This window comes from Phaethon aethereus (assembly GCF_964289735.1).
Source record: "Phaethon aethereus genome assembly, chromosome: 14".
Lineage (NCBI taxonomy): Eukaryota > Metazoa > Chordata > Aves > Phaethontiformes > Phaethontidae > Phaethon > Phaethon aethereus.
The window spans coordinates 8576899-8603675 of NC_138590.1; the positions used below are offsets into that span (position 1 = coordinate 8576899).

Consider the following 26777-nt stretch of genomic DNA (forward strand, 5'->3'; position numbering starts at 1 on the left):
ATTGCACCGCGCCCACCAATAGGCTGCCGGATGCGAGCCTAGGGGGCGGGCTCTCCCTCCCAGGCGGGCGGGGAAGGCCGTGGTTATCGATCCCGCTGCTGGAGGGAGGCGGTGGTGAAGCAGCAAGAGAAAATGGCGGCTATGGCTGCGGAGGCGGCAGCGACTGCAGCGGTGTCGGGCGATGGGGGGGCTGGTGAAGCTGAGCCCGAGATGGAGCCTATTCCGGGCAGCGAGGCCGGCGCGGACCCTCTCCCTGCCGTGACCGAGGCTGTGGAGTCGGTGGTGCCTGATGGAGAGGAGGCCGACGGGGGGAAGGTAGCTCCCGGCGAGGCCGAGGAGCCGCCGCCTGTGCAGCTCGCCCGGAGCCCGGCCGGGACTCGGGAGCCGGAAGCTGAGAGGACGGAGAAGCCGCCGCCCTCCACCCCGGAGGTGGGCTCGCCCCAGGCCGAGCACCGGGGAGCGCCTAGCCCGGAGTCCGAGGAGGAGCCGCAGCCCTGCCCGCCGCCTGCTGGGCACCCTGAACTTCCCGAGGAGGAGCCGCAGCCCTGCCCGCCGGCTACTGGGGGCTCCGCGGAGCCGGAGCCCGGGGAGGAGCCGTCCCGGCCGGAGGAGGAGGAGCCGGATGCTGCTGATGCCGCCGCTGTCGAGCCTAAGTCCCCGGTGCCCGTGACTGTGGCCGGAGGGGAGGCGGAGGCTCCGCTGCTGCCCGGCTCCGAGGTGCGGGTCACCCTGGATCACATCATCGAGGACGCCCTGGTAGTCTCGTTCCGGCTGGGAGAGAAGCTGTTTTCTGGGGTCCTCATGGACCTCTCTAAAAGGTGAGACCTCACGGGGGAGCCGTCCCGAGCCCCCACCCAGCGACGGCGGCAGCGAGCTCACCCAGGGCCGCCTGCCCGCGCCGCCCTGCGGCTCCCCTGCCCTTGGGGAGGGGGGGGGGCCTCCACCGAGACCCTTGTGGGCTCGCCCTGCGGCTGGGAGCGGCCTGGGCAGGGCCCGAGGGGCGCGACGGCAGCAGCAGCAGCCTCCTCTCCTTCGCCCTGGGAGGCCGGAGCCGTGGGTACGCCTTGGGGCCAGCGGCTCCTGCCCCGCGTCCTCCCCGGGAAACGGAGGCAGCAGCTCATGGGTGTCCTCCTTCTCGGCCCCGCTAGCAGGAGGCGGAGGGAGCGGGGCGGGCAGGACCCCCCTCTTGCCCGGGCCGAGCCCCGCGCTCCCGGCCTCAAGGCGCGGAAGGGGGAGCGGGCCCTTCCCAGGTGCGAGCGGTGGCCGGCGGTTGTCTGGCCGCATGTTTGTAGTGCTGTCCTGAACACAAGTAGTCCCGAGTGGGAATGAGAAAATGGGCGAGCTGAGAGAGGGGCGAGCACATGGGCACATCCTTTTGACTTGGTTGGGATTCAGGTTGGGCCTGCAGCATCCCTGTCTGCCCGGGAAAAAGGACCTGAACTGCAGACGTTAGCATTTATTCCAGTCCTTGTACAAACGTGCAGACCCAGAGATGTTTTTCCTGTTGGCTTGTGTCTTACATTGCCTAGGTAACCTTATTTTTCAGTACATGCTATTTTTCAGAATAATGGTTTTTAAGCTAGGCTATTACAGTCCTGAAGTAATTGCTCCTTGTATGCAATGAATGGGGTGAAGTTTGGTTCTTAAATATCCTTTTTTTGGGCGGAACTCTTATGTATCACAAAATAACTGAAAGCCTTATTAGACTGTGCGGTTTGGTGTTTGCCTTCCTATAGCAAGGGGTTTGTGGGAGGCCAGAAGTCATCAGTGATAACTATATTTTATAAACAGTCTACCTATTATTTACAGGTGAAAATACCTTTTCGTCTTAGTGTTTGTTTTCTAGATGTATAAGGACTATGCAGGTACATGAGGAAAAAAAAGAAATTTGACCAGGGTTATTTAAAATAATTGGCATGCAAAAAATGCAGCACTTCTTTCCTCCAGATTTAAGCGGCATGTGTGGTCATATGTCTTTTATCAGTCCCTTTTACATTACTTGTAGCTGTTTAATAACTTACAGTAATATCAATATTGTCCATACTTTCTAAAAGAAAAAGTATTATGGGACCAGCACTTTTGTCCTGGGCCTAGCTGCTTGGTTGTTTTTTTGAAACAGAAGGTTTTTTCTGAAACCCAAGTTCTGGATAATGCCATGGGAGTAAGTTTTTAAATTTGTCCATTGTTGTGGCTTGAAATGCTAAGTTATCAATTTGTCTTTTGAAGCCAAGCACTAAAATGGGATCTGCAAACTGCAGTCACTTCTAGTGTGAGATAATAAATGTCTCAAAGCAGGCCTGAAGGCATTACAACTTAAGTTGTAGTGCTAGTTAACATTGATTCTTTTGTAGGTCTGAAATGATACTAGCAAAATTATATTATTGCCCTGGTTAGCAGGGTGATAAAGCACGTGCTTCTGTACTTCTAGGGGTCTATGCGTGAAGAAGGAAAATGTCAGCTTCTCCCTTACTCCTGAAAGAGATCCTATCTTACTAAACACACATTGACCACAAACATACCCTCATTTGCCTGAGGTTTTCTTGTGCACTGAAGATCCTTCTCTCATGCAGCAAATCTACTGCAGTCCGTTGCAGTAAAGGTCATCGGTAGCAGGCAAACCGCTTCTTACGCGTTGTTGCTTCAGTAGAAGCATGCATCTCAATTTCCCCTGTCTTTAAGCATAGGCCCTGGGGCAAGTCTTCACAGTAAGAACTGTGGAAAAGTGGTACACGAAGGCTTGTGCTATTACTCCCAGATTCTCTTATGCAGTGGAACCACTTCACAGAATCATTAAGGTTGGAAAAGACTGTTTAAGATCATCAAGTCCAACCAACGTTTATAAGATCTTGGATTCTTTCAGAGGTGCTTGTTACATGAGAATCCAGAAGGTAAAATTTAAATTCTAAAAGCCAAGCTTTTCGGAGTGCCTGAACAAGAAGATTTGTGTTTCTAGACATAAGGTCTATAACATTTGGCTGGTGACAAGTAAATATTTGTAGATCAATAGGAGTGTCTGTTCAGGTGTCTCAGAGCAGGAAATGCAGTGGCAAGTGAACTTGCTACCTTTAAGAAACTGAAGAATTACCAGAAAACAGGTGTTACATAAATGCCCAAGATTTATATTTTATTCTAGACTTTATGACTTTAAGTGACTAAATTATAGTACTATTTAGATGTCAGCTTTTCTTTGTACCTGTTTATTGTTTTGTGTAGCAGTACCTGGGCTTGTAGAACATTAACATTTTTCATGAACTTCTTTCTGTATCTGTGGCAGGCACGAGAATTCTTATAATGAGTTTTTCCACTGGACAAAAAAGAAAAAAAAAAAAAAAAAGGAAGGGTAGGGTTAAATCAAAACCATCTAAATTTAGATAAAAACACTGGGATTTCTAGTATGGAAGATGGGTGGTTACCAAAAGTTGTCTCCACTAGCTCATTCAAGTCCATGCGGATAATCTTATAAACTTTCCTAATGCAAAGGGGATCAATATCTTAAGCCTGCCAGTTCTTATTAATTAGAATTGAAACTTTGTATTAGAATTTACTCATTCAATAACTTCAAAAAGTGGCTGATGTGTTCACTGCACATGCTAACACTGTTTTCATCATATACTTGTAAGAAAATAATTCCTAGTCCTTTTTGAATCTTAGTTTCTGCTTTCTCCTTCACAGCAATGAAGGTGCTACTTCTGTACAGTACTAAGAGTAAGTTTTAATGACTGTTTTAAAAACTTGTCCACTGGATTCTTTCTAGCATTCTCAAGTGTTCTGAAATTACTTGAACTTCAAGGTGAAATAAAAGCAAAAATATCCCCGTATATTTCCAATTTAAAATTTTTGGGTTTTTTTTTGTTGTTCGTTTTTTCTTTTTTCCTAATTCTGTTTCCATTGTTGAAACGATGCACTGACTTTGCATTTTATTCTTGTGGAGTTGATATGAAGTCAGTGGTCTTTTTATTGAAGGTTTGATTTCCTCTTCCTCTCCTACCACCTGTAAAATAGGATGTCCTTTTAGGAGTTTATAACACGAGCACCTCAGTGTTCAGTGGAGTTTATTCCTATGTTTATTTGACGTAAGGAAGTATTTTATCTGCCTGTACTAATGGCAGTCTTGTGTACCTGTCAGCAGCTGCACAGGAAGTTTTGAAAATCAGCAGAAAATAGGAACTTGCATCTACTGAGTCCCCCAATCAATTTCTTATGCAGTAAATCATAATTTAAAGAGGGATGTATCCTCACTTTTGTTACTCAAAAGGTAATGGCAACAGTAGTAATAAAGTTTAACAGTAGGATCACATTTTTAATTTGTGCAATAAACCTTTAAAGTGCCATATTGCATGCTAGGATGAGGTTCTGATGAGAGTTCCTCAGTGTATACCTGATGGAGTCATGCTGATAGGAGAGATGGGAAATGCAGGCAGGAGAAGGCAATCCTGTATTACTGTGTCAGAGTGGATAGTAGAATGCTTCATGCACGACTGTAGTTAATTTTCCATGCCATTGTCATTGAAAACTACTCGTTGGGTATGGGGCTTAAATAGGGTTTTTAAGCTTGCCTGTATCCAGCATTTGACTAACACTGTGTTTGCTTAGAGTATATGAGATATTAATGCCACCTGCTGGCTCAGAATTAGTGTAAATCTTGCTCTGCACCTGGAGGAAGTAGACAGTAAGGAAATACCTGATGAGCATAGCATTCGTGAATCTTAAAATGTAGGATTAAGAAGTCCTGGTTTTAGTTTGCTCTTCTGGAGAGAGGATAATTATTTCTGCAATTTTTTTTTTTCCCCCTTCCCAAAGATTAAGGGGAAGAGGGGGATTAAATTTATGTTGTTTTGCCAACAGTCAGGACTTGGACTTTATATGGCTTTATCATTTGACTAAAATTTTCCTTCTAATCCTACAGATGTGGTGGACACGTGTCTTCCTATTGTCTTTTTCTCTAACCTATTTTCATTCTGACTTGTGTGTGATCGTAATAGTTCTTGAGGGGGGAAAAGGGGAGCAAAAAGTTTTGTTACCTAAAAGCCTTCGATATCCAAAAGATGCCCAGTGTATTGCTAGTAGACTGGGGTTTGGTTGTAGAAGATAAGGAAAGACTTCCGGCAGCAAGGTATGCATGAACTATATGAACTATATATGAAAATAAACTTTTATAGACTTATTAATAATTCTTCAGTCCTAGAATACTAACTGAAAACTGCTGCTTTCTTGGCGACTCTTGAATCCTACGCTTTCCTCAATTTCTTCATTGAACTTTCTACTGCAAAAGAATAAGGATAAATAATGAACTTGCATCCATTCCCTAGCTCACATTGTCTTAATCTGCAGAACATGTTAGATTTTTAAATCATTTAAGTTTAACACTTCTTGAAACTTATGGTCTATGTATGCTTGCATTATGTTGGTGTAGACTCTGCAGGATGAATCTAGTGTGTTGTAACCATATACGCCAAGAAAAGTGGGAGGGGGAAAAAAGGTACTCCCAAGTTGAGAAAATCAAGATCTGCTGATGTGAGAAGGGAACAGCAGAAGTCTTACTTGAAAAAACGTGGCATGTTTCTCCCTGCTCTTAAGTTCTCTTTTACTAATAACTTAATAAATAGCAATAACATTTGGTTGTCCTTGTCTGGGGAAGGTTTAAATTCTATAGAAGTACTGATGTTCTATGATACACGTTCTCAACAGTAAAGAAATGTCTGTTACTCAGGGTTATGTGGGCTGTGGGTTTTTGTTGGGCTGGGTTTTTGCTGGGTTTGTTTTTTGGTTCTTTTTTTTAACTTACAGTCAGTTTGCAAGGTCATCCTACAATGCATCACCTGTTTTCTTTTTTTGTTTCTCAGATGTGTAAAGGAGCTTGGTAAAATTCTAGCTTTTAAGGAACAGTCATAACAGTTCTTTGATATTTGCGTTTATTCCCAGAACACTGGAAGCATAGGTGTGGGGGGTGTGTGTGTGGTTAAGGGGGTAAATTACATATACCTTGCTTGTGACTGACAGAGGTAATATTGAATGCTATAGCATCAAATTTAGCCCCACTTAGAGGACAGGGTTGGATCAGAAGAAGACCTTGTGATATTGCCTTCAATCTAAATTTTTCTATGATTTTGTAATGTTTCAGCTTCTACATGAAAATAGTGTCTCTTGTGTCTCTATCTACATCCAAAACTTTATTGAGTTATTTGTGGTCACTTACCAAATGCTTTCTGAAAGGCTCACTCATTTCCAAGTTTCCACTTGGAAAGTGAAAATGGCTAACAAAACTGCACTAGCTTTTAGGATTTTGCTAATATAGGTATGAAACATGTTAAAGATGCTGCTTATACTGAAAACACTTGCCAATCTGCTTCTGATTTTGAGCAACAAGGAGTGTCGACTTTTCCCTTTCTCAAATCAGTAAGCTGTAATCTTGCTGGTAGATAGGGCATCTGTGGGTTGTGCCTCAAACTTTCCTAAAGTAGCTGTAGTCTACTACTGTTCTTTGTTGGACTGTGATGCAACAGATGATTGTTCAACTGTTCTTTTTTATGGTATGCTTTTCTGTATTCCAACAGTGTGTGTTGCCATTGCTTTCTAAGAGTAGCTTGACTTGACTTGAAGTGTTGAGAGACAGATGGAGGTCAAATTTTCAGTATGCTTTAAATATTTTTTTCTTTGCACTGTTATGGGACTGATGAATCTTGGCCATCTTGATATTGAATTGGCTTACATTTCATCCATTAATAAATGGTATAATTCTTTTCCATGAGTCTTGGGTCTGACTGGTATGGGTGATCTTGAGGTCTATATTGAAGTTATTTTATCTTAATCATAAAATTTTGTAATTGTGTAATACTTCCAAATGTATCAGCAAAGCATCTACTTTAAAATTCAACTGACACTTGAAACTGATAATGACAACAGATATAAAAATGAAAAGATAATTTCAGTTTAAAAAGAATTTCAGCTTTATAAGCATGCTAATAAAATTATGGTAGTTAGCAGGAAGCCTAAACTTAAAGCATTCTGTCTTCTAAAGTGTACTTTTGTATCCTTGATAGAGCTCCAAGTTACGGAAAACTGAAGGAAATTCTGTGAATTCACCTGTAAATTCTTTCCAATGAAAAGACAAGGGGTACCTTCCCACTTCTGTGGGGGAAAGCAGTGATTAGGGGACCACCTGTGTACTCTTCAGGTTTATCAACTTAGAGATTCTTCTGTATCTACAGATAATTCTTCATAGTCTGTGTCAGCATCCTGACTACATGGGCTTCCGTGATTCAATTTCCTGGAAGATGAAACCATTCAAAGGGGTTCTAACTTCATGGAGAGGTGTACTCTGAGCTAATACAGCCTTTGGTATATTTGCGCATTGTTTGGTGTCCATTTGCTGGTTTCCACTTGGGTAGAGATAGCAGTAGGAGACCCAGATGACAGTGGTTAGGAATGATTGAAATCAGCTTGGATATTCCTAACCAGCTTTCTTGAGACAGTCTTTCAAACTCAATTCCACACATACCTTCCTCTGGTCTTTCCTCGGTCTTGCAAGTGTGCCAGAAACAAGAAGGTGGATTTCAAGCAAGTGTACCTGTTTTAAAAACACTAAGCTTAACATTAGTTAGTAAAAGTCTTCAAGTATGTAAGCTTCCTACTAGTTTGCTTAGATGTGGATTGTCACATGTTACTAAGTTTGAACTAATCATATCTTTAAGCACATTTTTCTTGGTGCTGAGAGTTTGTGATGGTGAGGCAATATCTATTCTTGGTGATGTGTTCTTTCCAAAGAGTCACTTAGACTGCAGTCCTTTGCCATGTTTTTAGAGCTCTAAGTGAAATACGCATTTTTCTAGTCTATTTAGCCTACTGTTACATTGCTCAGGAGGTAAATCACTGAGTTGATAATTTGGCTTCTGTGTATGCCTTTTTCAGTAAGGTGCCTGCTGCTTGAAGCAATGTGTTCCATATTGCACTTCATCACACCAAGTAAATTATATATTAAAAGTAGGTTATTGCATAATCTGTGTTTTGAATACAGCTTATTTTGAGGAGTTCTGAAATACTTTGTGTTCAGATAGCTATGATCTAATTGTTCATTACATTGAATATTATAATTTAAACCCTCAGTGTAGATACACACATGAAATATATATACTTAGCTCTGTATTATTTCAGCGTATTATTATACTCTCAGCATTCAGAGTCTTTGAACTTTTATCCATGCAATAAAAATCACTGAAGTTGTTGCTTGTCTTGGCTTTTGCAAAACACTAAGGATGATACTGAGTACAAGAGCAATGCATAAAAAGGTAGTCAGAGATAACTGTAGTCTGATTTAGTGGTGAAGATGAGTTTTGATCATAATCATTTACAACAGACTTGATTTAACACTTATCACAACACTGGAGGTTACTGTGCTTTGTTGATGTTAATTCAGTGTGTTCGCAGACAAATGTGAAATACTTCTGAACTGGTTCAGTGGGTTCTCTCCTTTGACTCTTCTTGGCAGAGCACTGTGCTTTTTCATTTTTGTTTCTTTTAATAGAGGAGTAAAAGTTAGACATTGGAGGCTAAAGATGAGACCTTAAGACTTCACATAGTAGCATAAAACACTTTGCCCCCGGGATGTCTTGTTTAGATGTTTATGTACATACAGTTATGAATTTAAATGGGATTTGTTCCTTATCTCATGTTTGTTTGGTTTTTTTTAAATACTCTAACTGTGCTGTGTTTGGCATACAAATCACACAGTAATATGTATTAATTGTAGTAATTCTGCTATAGAATTTAGATTTGAAAATTTTTTTTTTGTACTTCGCTTGAAGTGCTTAAGTTTACATATCTGTAATACAAATCTATATGGCTTTAAGTGACAGGGTTCTAGATTTGATACCCAAACTAGCTTTTACATAATTTCAAAAGATGCCATGTCCACCTATTCACTAACAGTTGACAAACCGTGGAAATAAAACCTGACTGTTTTTATCATATTTCTATCTCTGCATACCCTAGTTAATTGAAAGCTCTTCTCAGTGTAAAGATCACTGGTCTGTCAGTATTGATCTCATCTACCCCATTAGTCTCTTATTTAAATATAGTCCCTGATATTCCTATTGCTATTTATGTCTTTAATGCATATGTATATTGAAGTGATATGTATAGCAGAAATATGATTAGATCCTACTGATTGCTCAGGTTACTTACAAAAGTTCTTGGAGATAAGTTGCTTACGATGGGTCTCAACTGTCTTATCTTTTAGAGGTGCCTTTTCAAAGCAAAAAAGAGCCAGGACACCTTTACAGGAGAGGAAGCTGGCAACATGGAAAACTGGTTCTAATTTTGCATAGGTATGAAGCAGCAGTGCACTGCTTTCCAAAACTGCCTTAAATTAGGTTGAAATACCTATTTCTTACTTTGGTTTTCCTAACACTTCAATTTTCCATTCCCCATCAATGAATCCTTCTGTTCTTTTAAGTGATAGTCTGAGGTAGAACTGTATTTTATGCATGAGTGGGCTGTACAATGAACAGCTAGAACTTATTTTCTTTTTTTTTTTTTTTTTAAGCAAACAGTAACTGGAATATGTCTTTCCAAGAATAGCCTTTTTTGGAGGAAAGCGATATAATAATAGGGACAGGTGATACTCGGGATCAATATATTTAAAAAAAAAAGTAGTTTGTTAGAATAAAGACAAGGCAATTCTTTATAGTACTTAAATGTGTAACATGTGACAGATGAAATGTGTAGGTAGTATCACTGAGCGTAACTAAAATGGTCTCTTTCAAGAGATGATCTTCTACTGCCCAGTCATTGACTGAAACGTAGATCGGTAAATGTCATGATACAGCTGAGTTCTGTTGCTTGGATCTTTAACCCTTTTTTCTATGGTAGCCTTTTAGTCCATCGTAATCTCTGTAGTAGATGAACCAAATGCTAGCTTTTGCAACTTTTATGCCTGACCTACATACATGTGGCACTCCTAGCTATTTCAAATGTGTGTTTGGTATAACAAAAATTATTATTGTGATTGTATGAGAAGCAGGGGTTGAAATTCTAGTATATGCAAAAAATACTTGTGTTCACTGTTGAACTAATTAGATGCTGTGTCATGCCTTGTCTTGGAGAGATTTAAGATCACATCTTCACTCGCTGCTTCCCTTAAGAAAAATAGGCCATTCTTTGTTTTGCCTTTGCTCTCTTCTTACCTTGCTCTTTGTCTTCATTCTCTCCTGTATAATTTACTGTTTCATTGCTAAGTTTTTCTGCCATTGTTCTCTTCTTAATTTTCATATTTTTCTTTCAAGTTGCATAGCTGGAGAACTTCATTTGCCAAGGAGGAAACAAATATAATTTAAAAATGAATGTTTATGGATGCAACTTACTGTTGGATGACAACCAAAGAGAAGGCACCATACACTCAGCTGTTGGAAGTAATATTCAGTCCCTGGGCTTACCAAATTTATCTCGTACTTCAAGAGGACTATATCTTGACTAGTCATGTCTTTTTCTGTATTGACGCATCATTTACAGAAATAGTGTCTCATTTGCTCTTCCATAACTGTCACTAGATGATATGCATGAATGTTCTCTAATTCTACAATTCATTAATTGTTAGGTAGACAGGGCAGAAGAGTCTAGTTCATTTGTTAAAACAGTACCTTTTGTGAGACAGACTCTGGCTTCAGAGATTCAGTCTGGATTGGTTTGTGTCTTACTAAAACAGGTTTGCATCTTAGATAAAAATTCCACTTTGGCTTTCCTGTTCTTCAGCTGTTTGGCCTGAGTATTACACAGGTGCTTGAGGGAAAGGATAATCTAAGGTGCAGTATTAATCTTTGATGCCTTCATGGTATCAGTCATGTGTGGAGCTTTCTGTTAGACTTTTTTATGCATTTGGAGTCCTAATCATGCTGACTTTTCTTGTGAGGCAGTAGAACAAAATCTAGGAAAAGAGAGATGAAGTAATTAAATGGGATCCTTTTGGAGAACCTCCTTGCAGTCCTCTTCTTCTCTGGTCACTGTTAATTTCCGAACATGGAGTCAGCATAAATGTCTTTTCTAGACGAAAGGCTGGTGCATTGGACCAGTATGTATGGCATGGAAACGTCTTGTGAGGGGCTAGGAAATGCTGTTCCTGAGACAGTGAAAAGAGTTTTGAGTGATGTTCTTCTGCATGGGTTTCGCTTATTTGATGTCACACTATTGTCTGGTTCTACTTTTGTGGTTTGTCTGGGATTGAAATTTACACAGCAGAGACCTTGCCCTGTCTTGTTCTCGACTCTTCCAGTAAATTAACTTCTTTCCAAATCCTGTAATCTTTATCAGGTGGTGAAAGAAGGGATCTGGATCTTGTTGCACTTGAAGCTGAAGTTCTTGATGCAAGTAACACTGAAAATATTGCTAATTTAATTATTATCAGGTGATGGTTTATTTTAAAGCCCTACTTGGAATTGAATAACTTGCTCTTAATCCTTAGTGGAAGGAAAAGTGTTTGTGGAAAAGCAACTTCTTTACACTTGGTGGACTTCTGGGACTTAGGGAACTTAAAACTTCGTTATGAGTGAGTCGCTTGTGGTTTAATGCCAGACTGTAGGCTGGAGAAAGCCTGTATCAGCTGCTAAATGTTTATAATTCACTCTAGCCTTCACTAGTGCAGAAGACTGCATTTAGTTATGCTGCTCATTTCTGGAGGGACGTGTGGAATTCAACTGGAGTGGGTCCAAACCTCAAAAACGAACTTTTGTGGGGTGGAGGGATATTTTGTGGTAAAGAGCACTTATCAGCCCATGGATAGGGACCAAACTGTTCCAGCTGCCCACCTGGTCTCTTGCCTCTGTCTCCAGAGTTCAAAGGTATGAATGTAACAGTACTGAACTGTAGGGTAACAGCAGTGCCCATGTTGATACTAAACTGTAAATTGTCATGTGTTCAGCTTCCCTTCTTTTTTTATGATGACAAAATTGTTTGTTTGCCCCTTGCTTAGGTTGTCTGCTGTTTCTGTTCTCCTTTTGTAATGAAGTGCAAACTGGATGGATAATTTAATCTTGGATGGGTTGTTTGCTTCAGTTGCAACTTTTAAGTGTAAAAAGAGTCTTAACAGATAAGCAAAAGGACAAACAAGTGATAGCTATTGTTGGTGACAGTGTAAAGAATCTTCTAACACATATGACATTTTTTCCAAGCAATTTTGAAGGAATAAAGCCAACATGTAGGCACTTGTATAAATTGCTTGTTTCTTGCAGGAGTGTGAATGGAAAACAGGCTGGTATTCAACATTTATCTTCAGTTGAGAGGTAACTGTAGATTGTAAATAAACTTGAGTTCAGTCATTTAAGAGTATGTTGCAGTTGAGCAGCTGCAGTGCAACATGAACTAGCATTAACCTGGGGACAAATCTGGGGTAATTACTTCATTATCCTGTCAGGTGGGATGGGATAAACACAATGGTGTTTGTTTAGTGATTCAAAAGGGATGATTTGGCATTTGAATTGCAATGTTGCCTTTCGTGGTGTTACTGCATTAAGGTCAAACTTGTTAAAATACTGACTAATATAAGCCAAACACTAGTTTGTGTATGTGAGCTGGAGTCGGGCAGAGTTTAAGAGCAGTGAACAGCCTGGTGACAGCTCTGTGTGAGGCTGGTTCCTCAGCTGGCTGGTAGGTTGTGGAGTGGAACAGAAGGAAGGTTAAACAAGGGTTTGTAATCCCTCCTGCCCTGTTCTGGGGATTGAAAGATACATTGTTGTAAAATGAATGTGCTTATCATTTTATTTCCTCTCTTGAGAAGGCAAGCATAAGGCTTTGCAAACCGATAAAATGTTTCCCTCAGCACAACCCTTTGCAGAAAGTATTGGTTACCTGTTAGGCAACATGCTACTTCTGTTACTATAGGAAAGTTGAGCTAATGCCTAAGTCATGCTGGGATTTTTCGTTCTCTCTCTTGGAGCTGATCAGGGTGATGAGAAGTCCTGTGCATGTCAAATGGGGCAGCAGATATCTAGAACTGTCTGAAGAAAAGTAAGCAAAGGTTTGAAATATTGTTTGCTCACAAAACAGGGAGGAATGGGTATACTGTGAAATAAGGGTAGTTGTGCTGGAAAAAACCTCAAACTAATAAGCTAGCAAGTTTTGGGCTGTAATGCATCAGATGGATGAAGAATGGTGGTGCATGATGTTCAATGCAAGTATTCAGTCCATATTTGCCTTGATTAAATCTGAAACATATTCCAACCTTTTGTGCTGTGCTAAAAATGGAAGAATTTTCTAAAAGTTACTGAAGATGCGTTCTTCACATAAGTTGATTTAGTATGGGAATTAATCTTGGGTAGATTTGGAGTTGATGGGGATGTGTGTAGTTTGTATGTCTATAAGAATTTTCTAAAAGTACAAAGTTAATTCTGCTGCTGCTGTGTCTAGGTGATACTTTTTGTTATGTTTTCAGGGCACCTTGTGGATGCAAGAGAAACTGATAATAAGTGAAGTTGTGCATTTCACGTTCTCTACGGACTTGATTTTTGTATCCTGCTTTTTCAAAGCTTACCATAAGGCTAGATATGAAGCTTTAATTTTCCTGGGACTCATGTCTTTCAAATGGTGGCTACATAATGTGGGCAGGTTTTCAAATGCTTTTTAAAAAATGTAGCAAAAGATTCTTCAAAACCTTTAATTTTTTTTTTCTCTTTAAGGTTTGGACCCCATGGAATCCCTGTGACCATATTTCCTAAAAGGGAATACAAGGATAAACCTGAAGCCATGCAGCTCCAAAGTAAACCATTCCAAGATGAGGCACAGGTGAAGCGTGAATCTAATGCTGCAGTCCCTGATGACTCTTCTCTCATGCAGCCATCAGAACCTAGCATAGCTAAAAGCCTATGGACTTCTAAACCACCTCCTCTCTTTCATGAGGGAGCACCATATCCTCCTCCTTTGTTTATCAGGGACACGTATAACCAGTCAATACCTCAGCCTCCACCCCGGAAAATTAAGCGGCCCAAGCGTAAAATGTACAGGGAGGAACCCACTTCTATCATGAATGCTATCAAACTACGACCCCGGCAGGTCTTATGTGACAAGTGCAAAAACAGTGTTGTTGCAGAAAAAAAGGAAATTAAAAAAGGTGGCAATGCAAATGACTCTTCAAAATATGAGGATAATAAAAAACGAAGAAATGAGAGTGTGACTACTGTGAATAAAAAACTTAAGACTGACCATAAAGTGGACGGAAAAAGCCAAAATGAAAGCCAGAAAAGGAATGCTGTGGTCAAGGTTTCAAATATTGCCCACAGCAGAAGCAGAGTAGTTAAAGTTTCTGCACAAGCAAATACTTCAAAAGCGCAGTTAAATACGAAAAAAGTTCTCCAGAGCAAAAACATGGATCATGCAAAAGCTCGGGAAGTCTTGAAAATGGCCAAAGAAAAGGCACAAAAGAAGCAGAGTGCAACCTCCTCTTCCAAAAATGCACATTCAAAGGTCCACTTCACACGGCGTCTTCAGAACACCAGCTCAGGTTCCCTCCCACCCCGATTGCGTTTAAAGCCACAAAGGTATCGGAATGAAGAAAATGACTCTTCTCTCAAGACAGGACTTGAGAAAATACGGAGTGGCAAGATGGCAACTAAGCCCCAGTCTCGCTGCTCCTCCACCCGCTCAGCAGGTGAGGCCCCTTCAGAAAATCAGAGCCCCTCAGAAGGCCCTGAAGAGGCCAGCAGTGAGGTTCAGGACACAAGTGAAGTGCATGTAACTGTTGATCAGGATGAACACCAGACACTGGGCAAGAGAGGCAGCAAAAGCAATATAACGGTTTACATGACCCTTAATCAAAAGAAATCTGACTCTTCCAGTGCATCAGTTTGTAGTAGTGATAGCACAGATGATTTGAAATCTACCAACTCTGAGTGTAGCTCTACTGAAAGCTTTGATTTTCCTCCAGGCAGCATGCATGCACCTTCCTCCTCCTCCTCCTCTTCAAAGGAAGAGAAAAAGCTCAGTAATTCCTTGAAAACAGAAGTCTTTTCCAAAAACGTCTCTAAATGTGTCACACCAGATGGCAGGACCGTATGTGTAGGGGACATTGTTTGGGCCAAGATTTATGGCTTCCCTTGGTGGCCAGCCCGTATTCTTACCATAACTGTGAGCCGGAAAGATAACGGCCTTTTAGTTCGACAGGAGGCTCGTATCTCATGGTTTGGCTCCACAACAACATCTTTTCTTGCTCTTGCACAACTATCCCCCTTTTTAGAAAGCTTCCAGTTGCGCTTTAATAAGAAGAGAAAGGGTCTTTACCGCAAGGCTGTCACAGAGGCAGCTAAGGCTGCTAAGCAGCTGACTCCCGAAGTTCGGGCCCTGCTGACACAGTTTGAAACGTGAACATGGAAAGTAAGGTAGGCAAGAAATTTGGAGGCTCCACAAAATTCATAGCCTAGTTAGAGAACTACCATGAAGGACTTGCTAAGTCAGAAGTTGCACTCGGTTGATTGCTCTTTTTATACAAAAGTTGTTCCATTTGTAGCAGTTTCTTGACAGTTAAACAAATTGAACATGCAATCAAAATTAGCCTAAAGTGAGAACTTCAGTATTTTTCAAGTGAGAATTTTTTTTAAAGAAAAACTCCTCAAACACCCAATGCATAGGAGCCATAGCCTCAGCTGAAAGGCAGCTTATTTGCAGGGAATTTTTTAGTAGTTTCTACCCAGTATATAACTAGTTGCTGTGTGGCAAAGGGTTAACACAAGGGATGAAAGTAGTAGCTGTGACTTTTTTTTTTTTAGGTGGCCCATCAGGGAAGTGTAGAAATGTAAGCCTTGTCTAAATGGTCTTTAAAAATTATTTTAAATAGTCTCTAATGTATTTAGTCTGGCCAGTGCAAATTGGTTCAAAGCATGCTTAAATGTCTTAAGGAGGCATGCCCCAATCCATAGGCCAGTTTAAATGGCATTACAAGACTTGCTGAAACTTTTAAGGAAGAAGAATTCATGTAACTTAAAGACCAGGTTAAATGGGGTTTTATCGTAGTGACCACTTAAACACTCAGCCTTTCTATGCACATGGGGGCACAAATATAACACTTCAGGGTCTGAGAAGCTGAGAGGGATGCCTGTAGCTCTAAGACAAAGCTGAGAAGTCACTCAGTATTTGGGATCAAGGGCTGTTAATGCTGCATAGGTGTGAATCATAACTTCTGGTCTTTCTTCCTGAAGAAATCTTTCAGGCCATTTGCCTGGAGGTTTAGATTAAGAGAGGCTTTGTTTTGAATGTGTAAATAATTGATTGCTGAAATTGGTCAGATTTTCTCCTGACTGGTTGTTCCTAAATTCTTAGGATACGTCCTAGTAAATTACACTTTGTGAATTGTCAGATGTGTAATTGTTGCATTTTGGATGTATCTAACTTCATTTTTTTAATATTTCCGTTTAAGGTATCTGTTTGCAGGTCAGAAAATGAGAATATGTAATTGTGTAATGCTCTGAAATGTAAAAAAACAAACTGTAAATAAAATTGACTAAATCTGAATTATTTGTGTGTGTTTCTCAAAAAGCTTTGAAAAAAGTCCAGGATGTTAGAGTACTTTATATGTATGCCGTATTTAGAGGACACCCTTTTAAAAAGTAAATTTGTCCTTTTTCACGCATTCTTAAAGATAACTGCTTGCTGTAAAGTACTACTGGTATACTTCAGTCTTAATTTTGAGATTAGCAATTATCTGTCCCTTTCGTTTCAAAAGTAGCTCTGTAGAGGGCTTTCTGTAAAGTTTATCAAATTTCTCCCTTAATTAGATTTTGTTCCATATATTTGAATAAAGACTGGATAATATCACTTATACAGTGGGGAAATGTTTTCAGTTTTTTCCATCCATCAAAACCTAATCAGACCCACTCTCCACTGCTACTTCAACTTTTCTTGCATGTCTTTTGCTCAATGTTGGGGCATTTTCATGCAACTGACTTTACATTTTTTTTTTTTCTTCTAGTTTTGGTCCTTATCTGACCATGTGAATTACTGTCTCTTCTCCAACCCACTCCTGTTTCAGCCTTGCAATGCCTTGTGAAGAATCTCTCAGTGTTCATCCCAAAGCGGTTTTCGTCCTGTTTTTTCCATAATTGCCCATGTAGGCAATCATGACAGCTGTAAAAATTTAAGCTTAGACTCAAGTTAGATTTTAAACAGACATGAAAATGGGGGTAAGGATTTAATCATCAAACCCTTAAAATGTTTTTAACTCTTAAGATTAAATTTCGTATGTTCATTATAGTGTCTGGTCTTTCCAAAGCATTCAGTTTCTTTTTACCTTTTAAAATTATTCTGTTGTGCCCACAGAACTATTGGAAGTCTAAAGTGTCAAATAAATGGCTGTTCAAATTTTCCTCAAGTTTACGGTCATCTCTGTTAGGTGCTAATTAAGCTTCCGAATATACCAGCTTTACCTTGGCATTCTAACAGTTACAAAAAAACCCCCACTGGTCAATGCTTTTTGAATGTGATAAACACACAATAAATTTCATAATGTGGAAAAAAAAAAAAAAATCCTGTTTCTCTTCTATGTATTCTTTCCTGCAAACAGAAATAGTTACTCTAAGTCAATAAGCCGTACTTTGTTATTAAAGCAGAATGCTTCTTGAAGTCAAGAACCCATACAACATGATTTAGAAGTCTACACTAGTTCCTTGAGATCTAGCAGCTCAAGTGAACTGGTTGCAAGTTAGTTGTTCTGAGCCAGGTAGTGCTGAAATCAATATTTATATTGTTATTTTTTTTTTCTTTAAAAGACCTGGAAGCTTTGTACTCTTACCTCTTAATTTATATAAACTTAGAATAGTACTAAAGCATACATAGTCAAAGTTTGCTCAGGTGTTCATTGGCAAGGTGGGAGAGGGGTTTTTTTCTTTAGATCGTTTTATGTTCAAAAGAACTGTTTATGAAAGACATTTAAAGAGTCTTGGTTTTGATTTGTAGTTATCAGTCTTTTAAGAAGTCTTTCCTAAGTTTTATAGTGAATGTGCATTATCACTTCAGCCTTAACAGGTCTGAAAACAGATTTTTTTTTTTTTTTATACCACCATGTTACATTAGGTTAAAAATACCCCATTCATGTTTTTCCTTTCACTCTGAAGTAGCTAACACTCTAGATATAACAGAGTTTACAGTGGAGAAAATATTTGGCTTAATGTAAAGTCTGGTTTCAGTTAAGTAACCTTGATTATGGCAGTGTGGATGCTGCATGTAGATTATCTTTGAAGACCTGGACAAAGCTTAGTGCTGTTTTAGTTATAAGCTGCAAACCCCCCCACACTTGTACGTGCCTATCTGCTCCCAGCAATGCCTACACTTGGAGTGGGCACGACGGTTCTTGCAGTTGGATACACATCTACCATCTCTGAGTTAGCTTGACAGTTTAAATGACTTATAAAATAACTCATGACAGGAGCATGCCTGTACAGTGCCAGGATAGTGCATCTCTGTAATTAAGCTGTGCAACTGTTGCAAGCAGCCTGTGTCTTGAGAAGACAAACATCAGCAGAAAGAGTGACTGTTAGCTTTCGATCAGCTTAATAAATTGCAAATGATGTCTCTTTGAATTAATGAAATTCCTCAGTGTAGTTGTTGAATATGTATGATCTTTCAACTTAGGGGGGGAAGGTGTGACAGATGGTGATGAGTTTCTAGTACAAGCCTACTTTTCCTTTGAAGATCTTTAGCTTCAGTGAAAATGTTTTGAGAAAGAGTAGTTATTCCAAAACTTACAAATGATTTCCTTTAACAGGAGTGTTTGAAGGTGTGATTGCTTCATGGGTAAAGCTAGAAGCAAATGTGAAATGCTTATATGTCTCTGAAGTGGAGTTCTACAGGAAATTTAACAAATATTTGTTATTTTTCTAATCAGAGTTGTAATTTTATGTCAACACTTTAATGAGATAATAATCTCTGATTATATGATATTTTCTTTTAGACAGTGCTATCTTTAGTTTGAAACCTACAGAACTAACAGCTATCTTACCAGGAGGGGTGTGTTTAGTGGGGATAATTTGGGTCAACTGTGCAAGGCTGAGACTAAGGCAAGACTTATTTCAGCATGTTGTAAAATATTTTTTTTTTCTTTAAAAAAAAAAAGTAGTTTCTAAATGTGGTTAGGTTTAAGAAATAGTGCATCAGGGGAAGCGAGGAAGGGGTAAGAGTTGCTTTTTGCATTGCTAGCCTTAAATTTCTTTCTAGTTTAACTCTCAAGTCCTTGAACTGATTTCCATTCATGTCTTCTATAAGCTCTTGCTAAAGTTGTCAGAGTAGAATAGGAACATGAAATTTGGAAAATAGATCTTAGTAGCTGGTCCTCATGTATATTCTGTGAAGTACAGTGAAAAAATAGAGCTGCCCTCTTGGCTGAAGGGTCCCGGAAAGAAGGAGGCTGACATCAGTGAAAGGCTATTTCAGTTCATGTTTCTTTATAACTTTATTCTAATAAATGCCTACAGGAATAAGCAAATGCAGTCAATGCAGTGGGATCACTACACTAACTTGTTGATAAAGATCGAGAACTGGGAGTTAAGTAGAGTGAGCTTATGGTTAAAAGGGCAGTAAGGTGGCAGTATTTTGTGTTATAAGCCGTGTGGTAAAAGTATAGGTATGCTATTTAAATCAAACTTGAAAGTGATCTTACAGTATAGAGTTTACATTGGTTAAAGGCTGAGGTGCTTTCTGTGTGTATTTTCAGTTTACTTTTAAAGGGTTTAAATAGAAGTGCCATAGGGAACCTGAAGGAAGAGAGAGGAACTTGGTGTATTCAGACAGATGTGATCCTGGAAGAAGAACTATGAGTTGGCTGTTTGAGAAGAACACATTACTCTGCAAGTTCAGTGGAAGGGAGTAGTGCTATCCTATTTTAGAGAGCTCGTGGGAGAATTTTGGTGAAATGTATGCCATTGTCCCACAGTCAGCTGTTTGAACTTCATCTAGAATCTACTTCATGCTTGTGGAAATGGAGTGACTTGCTACAGGATTTTGTCAGTTTAAGCTGCACTTACATTCAGCGTGTGTGTGTCTGGTTTTTAGGACAGGATCCAGTAGCATACCTTTTGGGGATATTGACAGGCTATACTTGCAATAATATAGTAAAATTATTCCTATAAATAAAATTGAGTATCAATAACAACAGAGGTTTTGCATAACTAACATCCTTAAAGCTTCTTCTGACATGCTGTAGTGATCAGAGATCATCCACATTTAACATCAGGACAGGCAGAGGCCTGTAGCATTGACAACTTTTGTAGTAGCTATCAAGCTATCTAAGGATCCATTAGATCCAGGCTTGTGAGATGTGGATGTAAGTACTGAGCTTCAAATTATTCTTAATGTGTAATGAGAAGAACCTCCGTTTTGATACGTGTCCTTAACAATTATGATGGCAAATTCCTATTCAACATTTAAAATGCCTCAACTACTGTTCTTTGTGACAGCTTTGTATTTTAGTTTAAATAGTTCCCTCCTATGCTGTTAGTGTGAGCCCCTTGTAAGATGGCTTTTCTATTACCTGCTCATCTTGCTGGCATTTCTGTGCACATTTCTAGTTTGAACTGCTCTTTCTCTGACATCGGTGGCAAGACCTGTTTACGGTAATTTAGATGGAGTTTTACAAAACTCTTATCAAACTCTTATTGGTTTTTAATTGTTAGATCCTAATAGCAGCTTATAGTTTCCTATGATTGACTCATACATTTCAGTCTTTCTTCTGTAGTACCTGGGACGTGCATACCAATCCAGACTGTAACTTAGATTAGTTTATGAATTATTTTCTTTAATTAAACTGTGACACAACTGCCCTTCTATGACCACAAGGCAAAACAGCAGTTCCCAGGCATGGCTGTGGAGACAGTCTTTTGGTGGCTGTCTTGCTGTCATGCTTTTTCCCTGCGCAGTTCTGTTGTTGCTACCAGATTGGGCAGCCAGGATAACTCTCCCTGGGCAGCACTGGCAAGCTTAGTGCCAGGTACCGCTTGTTGAAGGGAACTCAGATCCATGGCTCCATTTTTTCCCCCCAAGAAAAAGCAATCAATGTTCTTGGCGTGAAGTAGGATAAGCAGCAGCATAGAAAATGAATGTCATTGATAAGACAAGGGCTTTTGTACCTTGGAAGACCTGAGCCACCTTGCACATCCAATAGGGGAACAGATGGGAGTAAGGGATGGTCTTGCGTGCCTGCATAACCTTCCCAGATAGTTTCTGTACGCACAGGACTGAAAATTGATTTCCTGTGCTTGTACCGATGGAGATGGACAGCCTTTGATCTTCTGTGCCTACCTACCCACGGTCCGAGGGGCTGCAGGTGTAAGTTGGTGGAGGGAACAAACCAGGATCCCCTGTTGCGAGTTTAAATTCAGGCTTTGCTCGTTCAGTGCGTGAAGACAAATGGATCTGTGGGATTTATTTGGACTACATAGTTGAGAAGTTCTTTTCAAAATCAGGACCATGCATATTTTGAACAACTGTAATGCAGTTTCTATGCCAATGATTTTATTCCTCAGTCCAGGGAAGGAAGAAAGGACTATTGGAACTGAGGATATTTGAGGTCTGCAGATACCTGCAAGATAGGTGCAGAGGCAGAGGGGAAACACACTTCTGTTTAGTTTCAACTTGGGCAAGAAATAATAGTTAAAATTGTAAGACAGGGATTTAAGATTAGGCACTAGAATATTTATTCCAGTTGTTAGAGTGAAACCCTGGGTTGTGTTTGGAGAGTTGCTTAGTTTTCGTAATTAGAGGTTTTTAAAAACAATAGATTAGGCTAACCTCTGTCAGGAATGGGTTAAATTCATCCTGTGTTTGGGTGTGGGATAGAATAGATAATCTATCCTGACCCTGTCATGGCTCTGTTTTCTGTAAATTTGTTACTAATAATCCTTATTTTGGAAAAACAGAAGCTTTGCAGAAATACGCATATAATGAAGGATTCTGCCTCATGTGTCCTGTTCTCAGTCATGCAGGAATCACGCTTAGGATAATGGAAGTATGGCTTTCTAACAATAGAGTCCTAGGTTCCACGTGCAGTAAAACTGCACAGCATCTCCTGCCAGGGGCCTCTTCTATGCAAAATCATATTTGGATGACATCCTTTATGTAAAATGTCAACTTAACCCAAAAAAACTAATTTAAAAATAGATTTAGGTCAGTTTTCGTGTTTGCTTACTGGTGGTTTTGATGTCAAATATGCAATATTTGATATAAATAAGAAATATTCTTACACGTGCCAGCCATGTGCTATGAAGCTGTGATTTGGAAGGCAAGCTGTGTTCTCACTAGCTTGTTACCATCACTAAAAGTTTTTGTAACAGAAATGCAGCATAATTCTGGTGACAAAATTGTCCTTGCCTGTTTTTAACAAGTGCATAAAGGGGAAGAGGGTACTTTGTCAGTAAAGCAAGCAGATACAATTCCAATGCTAATTCTGCATCATTGTTTATTTAGTAACATTTAGAGGATTTTCGTTTGGCTTTAGGAAATACTGGTGTTTAATTATACTTCTGCAGTGGTTTGAAATTTTAAAGCATGTGGTGCCAGTTTTGGTAATTAGTAGCTCTAGTAAAATGGAACTAAAGGCATAAAAACTGGATTTTTCAAAGACGTTTAGTTAGGGTTAGAACCTCAAGCTGCTCTGTATGACCTGATTAAATGCTTCAGCTGACACATAGGTATCATATGAATGGCATTTCATAAATAATTATGGACTGTTTTTTGTGATCTGGTTCTTGAGTCGTGTAAAACTGAAGTCATCTTGATGCTGATTTTAGTAAGGGGCATATCGTGTCACCTTTTAGAAGACAATGCCACTAAAATCAGTTAGTACTTCATACAGGAACACAGATGAATGTGGTAAGGAACACATCCTTACATTCGCTAGTACTTGGAATGCTCTAGTTATTTTTGCTCTCCTGTTGGCGACTCGTGTGGAACCTCAACTGGAAGGTGACTGACAACAAAGTTGTGTTCTTTTGGCCATCTGTAGTGTTTGTGTAATAGGCAGAGATTTTGGTTCTGACACACAAACATTTTTTTTTTGGTAAAAATACCAGGAAATGTGTTTGCTAGGGGTTGTAATAACAAGTGACTGAAGTCTGAGCAATAGGAGGAGGAAATTATCACTTTTAATGATTTCATGATGCTCATTTACCTTGGACGTCATGAAAGACGTTGAGAATGTGTTTGTGAAAGCTCCCAAATCACTCCTGATTCCCGAGTCCCTCAAGAAAAACAAGAGAGAGAAGGCTTAGTACTAAAAATAGCTCCCCCCTCTAGCTTTGCTCCCCCAAAAAAGAAAAAAGTGAACCTGTTTGCTTTGTATTTTTGTATTTTGTATATTTGTATTTTTGCTAGGGAAAATAACAAACCAAAACAAACAAGAAACCAAAAACAAAACCAGATTTTTTTTTTCCCTCTACAAGTTGTTGTTAAATCATAGATGAAGGTTTTGAGCACTGAATATTTTTGATTGGAATATCACATTAGCAATATGTGATTATTTTCAGGGGGGAAAAAAAAAAATCTTTCCTTGAGATTTTTCAAGTGTTGAGGGATTTAGGGACCTAATCTCTTCTAATACATTTATGTGAACAAGCTAGTTTTGGCCGGGTTTTAGAAATTCTTGATACTGTGTTATATATTTCAGAGAATTAGGCATGTAAACTGAAGAATGTGTTACTGTTCTTGGTTTTCCTTGTAGTTGAGGCCCTGTTGTTGAAGATTGTCTTGGGCCATACGGGAATGCAATAGCTGTGCTTTCTTTTTAGTAATTCCTTATCTGGAAGAGAAGCCTATTTTAACTCTTCCTAACTAGTTAAAATTTGAATCTGTAGCAGTAAAATAACATCCACTGTTTCTTCTGTTACATAGTTTTGCATATAGGCAAAGTATTAGTCCCCTAAAGAAGTTGCATATATGTTACTGTACCTATTTTTAAATTGGGGGTCTCTACTTTGAGCTGTGTATGTTCTCCTTCAGAGCATGTGATCGGAGATACTGCTATTTTTACTCTACCTTGTCCTGGGCTGTCTTTTCTTCTTCTTGACGACGCCTGTTGTCTTTCTGCTTTGCCTTTGAAGAGAAAAACAAATACTTTCAAAGGCAGTGCTTCTCTTTGGACATTAGTGAACACACAGGATCACGGAAATTTGCACGTTGAAAAAAATCAGAATCCCCATTACAGTGATGGCTCCCGGGAAAGCGGCTGTGTGCAACGCAGTTGAGTGGGGCAGATGTTCCCAACGTCAGTGGTGAAAGGCCGTAAGCCACGTCAGCGCTTGTTCTAACACACATGCTTATGTTTATTACTGGTGGTAATTTTTGTGATGACTCCATAGTCTCCAGCAGTTGAATGAAACTGCCTTAAAAGAGAGCCCAGACTGCTGTGAGCATACTGTACATCACGCGAGAGCCCTACCCTCAGAATTAGGCTTTGCTATCACTCGCTTACAAATTGTGGATTACACGAAGTGAATGAACTCACTGACTGATTGATAAAACAGACAACTTGCTGTGTTCACAAGGGTCAGGGAATTTAATGACATGGATATTGAGCCAACGCATGCAGCTTACCAATGTCGAAGCGCAGTCTGTGAGGACTCGGGGACACTTCATCCTTTGTGGCAACTCCGCTCTTTGTACCTTTTGTTCTCGGGGTTGCTGGTCCCTGCTCTGCATGGTTCACACCAGGGAAAGCTTCAGGGTAAGAAACGTTCCTCCCCAATACAAGGAGAATAAGATACGTGACTGCACATGTATGGCGCTATTTTTCAGTCACTGTATCTGAGGAGCCTAATCTCGTATACTCCTGCCTTAAACCTGTCCTATACTAAGCACAGCTATTGATGCAAGTAAAACAATGTAAAACCAATTATATTTTAACTGGACAGATCAGATGTCCCCTACACAGTTTTCATACCTATAGCAATCCAGCCCAAGGTTATTGCTCACTGGTCTGGGCTAAATCTACATGCAGCATTCTGAAGTCGGCTTCACTGTGACAATACAAAATATTTCATATTCATTAATTTTGACAAATGTTTAGGTAACAAGTGTGTGGTTTGTATGCATGGGAATAGTGAGATTCTGCAACAGTTGGAAACACTCTCTTGAAATTAATAAACCTATATTTTTTTAATCTACTTTTTACCCTGGATTTTTGCCTCCAAATCATAACATCCATGAGAGCAACGGGTCTATTTGCTTTTTCACCTTCTGTTGTCTCTGTTTTCTTCCATCCTATAATCGCTTCAACAAAGATTATAATGCCACTGGCAAGAAGGCTTTGAATTTCAGTTTAAAGACTGTGTGAGCAACCAAATGGGAACAGTTTTTATAGTACTCGTAATAGCGAATGAGAAGCAAAATACAAAGAAACTCCAATATACTCTGCAACTGTGATTCATCTGCTTCTCTTTCAAGCAAATTTAATTACTATAATAAAGAAATTCTTGGTAATTTGACCATGACATGCAGTGTACACTCACAGTTTTGTGTGAAGATACAAAGCCAAAAGAAGGCACAATCTCATCTTTATGTTTTTTACCTGGAAGGGAAAACTGCTGTCTCGTCTGAGTCATGTCCTAAAATGGGGAGAAATAGCTGGTGGTTTTTACATTTTAGAAAGCAAGACGAATCTAAGACATGGAGGAAAGTAATGATTAACTAGATTTGGCTACCAGTATTGCTGCAAGGGCAAGTTGTCTGCCTCGCTTTCGCACTTGTTTGCATTTCTCAGTATATGAAAATATCTGGTTTATCACAGGCTGCATTACACAATGGATGTATAATGCTATCAATATTGAATAGATAGTGTCCTAAGTTTGCTTTTTTTGCTCTAAGACACAGAAAGGTCATGGTTGCCATGAATTACAATCCGTTGCTCCAGTTTCCACTTATTCTAGGTAGTTACTTTGTCCGGCAAAATTTCATAGTATCACTCTGGCTTTGAGCACCAACTTCTTCAGCGGGCAGTACAGTGTTTGCATAGATGTTTGTACAAGCAGATACTTTGTTTTGCTGTCTGCTAGTTTGCTAAATGATGGTAATTTTCCTTTAACTCTGCTGGTAAAGTCCAGTTTAAGCTCAGAAAAGTTGATACCTGATTTTTCTGTGAGTTTTTAGTATGTTTTCATGGTATGCTGTTTTCTGGGAAGTGGTAGGAGTACACTCAGTAAGAATTCAGGCAGGCAAGCAGGTTAATTGTTTTCTTTTTTTTTAAACCATCACCAATTCTTTACTCCTGTTAACTGGATTTTTTCTACCATAGGTCTCAACAAATGGCAGCATTTTACATCAGACTGACGAGTCCTGCTGCTCCCATACAGTGTCTGACAGACCACTGTGGATTCAGGCTGGGGGCACTGAAGTTGTCAGTGAGATTGGCAGGTCTGTCTGGTTTAAGCCCTGCCTTAAGTGAAGGGTGCACTATCAACTAATCCTATGCAAAGCAGGTTAGGACAGAGGTAATGAGCTACCTGCTATTTTGTTTCCCTCTTCTACTTGAACACTTCAGATACAGCTCTTTTCCCTGACCTAACCTGATGTCAGGATTGGTACATATTTTACTGAAAATATCCACACGAAGTTTCTCTTTAGGCTTGCTGCTCGAAGTTTGCATTACATCATCAGATTAAAGAACTTCACAGGTATAATATAAAGGTAAAAAAAAAAAAATTAAAAAGAAAGATTTTTGTTTCCTAAACCAGCAATCCTCAAATTTTTGCTATGTGGATCACATCCTAGTAGGATCTACCTTGTGAGCAGTGCATCTGCTGCCTGTGATTGTAGGCACAGCTTCC

At 39.7% G+C, this 26777-nt stretch overlaps 1 protein-coding gene across 2 annotated transcripts; it reads left to right on the forward strand.

Annotated features, from left to right (window-relative positions):
- Positions 1-117: 117 nt before the first annotated feature.
- Positions 118-26280, forward strand: PWWP2A (PWWP domain containing 2A; the record flags this gene model as incomplete). Of its 2 annotated transcripts, XM_082006286.1 has the most annotated exons (3): positions 133-818; positions 13662-14629; positions 26246-26280. In XM_082006286.1, 3 exons carry the CDS (start codon positions 133-135, stop codon positions 26278-26280), a joined length of 1689 nt encoding a protein of 562 aa, XP_081862412.1. The 2 variants fall into 2 exon arrangements, with proteins under 2 accessions (XP_081862411.1, XP_081862412.1); XM_082006285.1 differs by lacking the exon at positions 26246-26280 and having other exon boundaries at positions 118-818; positions 13662-15342.
- Between the last annotated feature and the right edge of the window lie 497 nt (positions 26281-26777).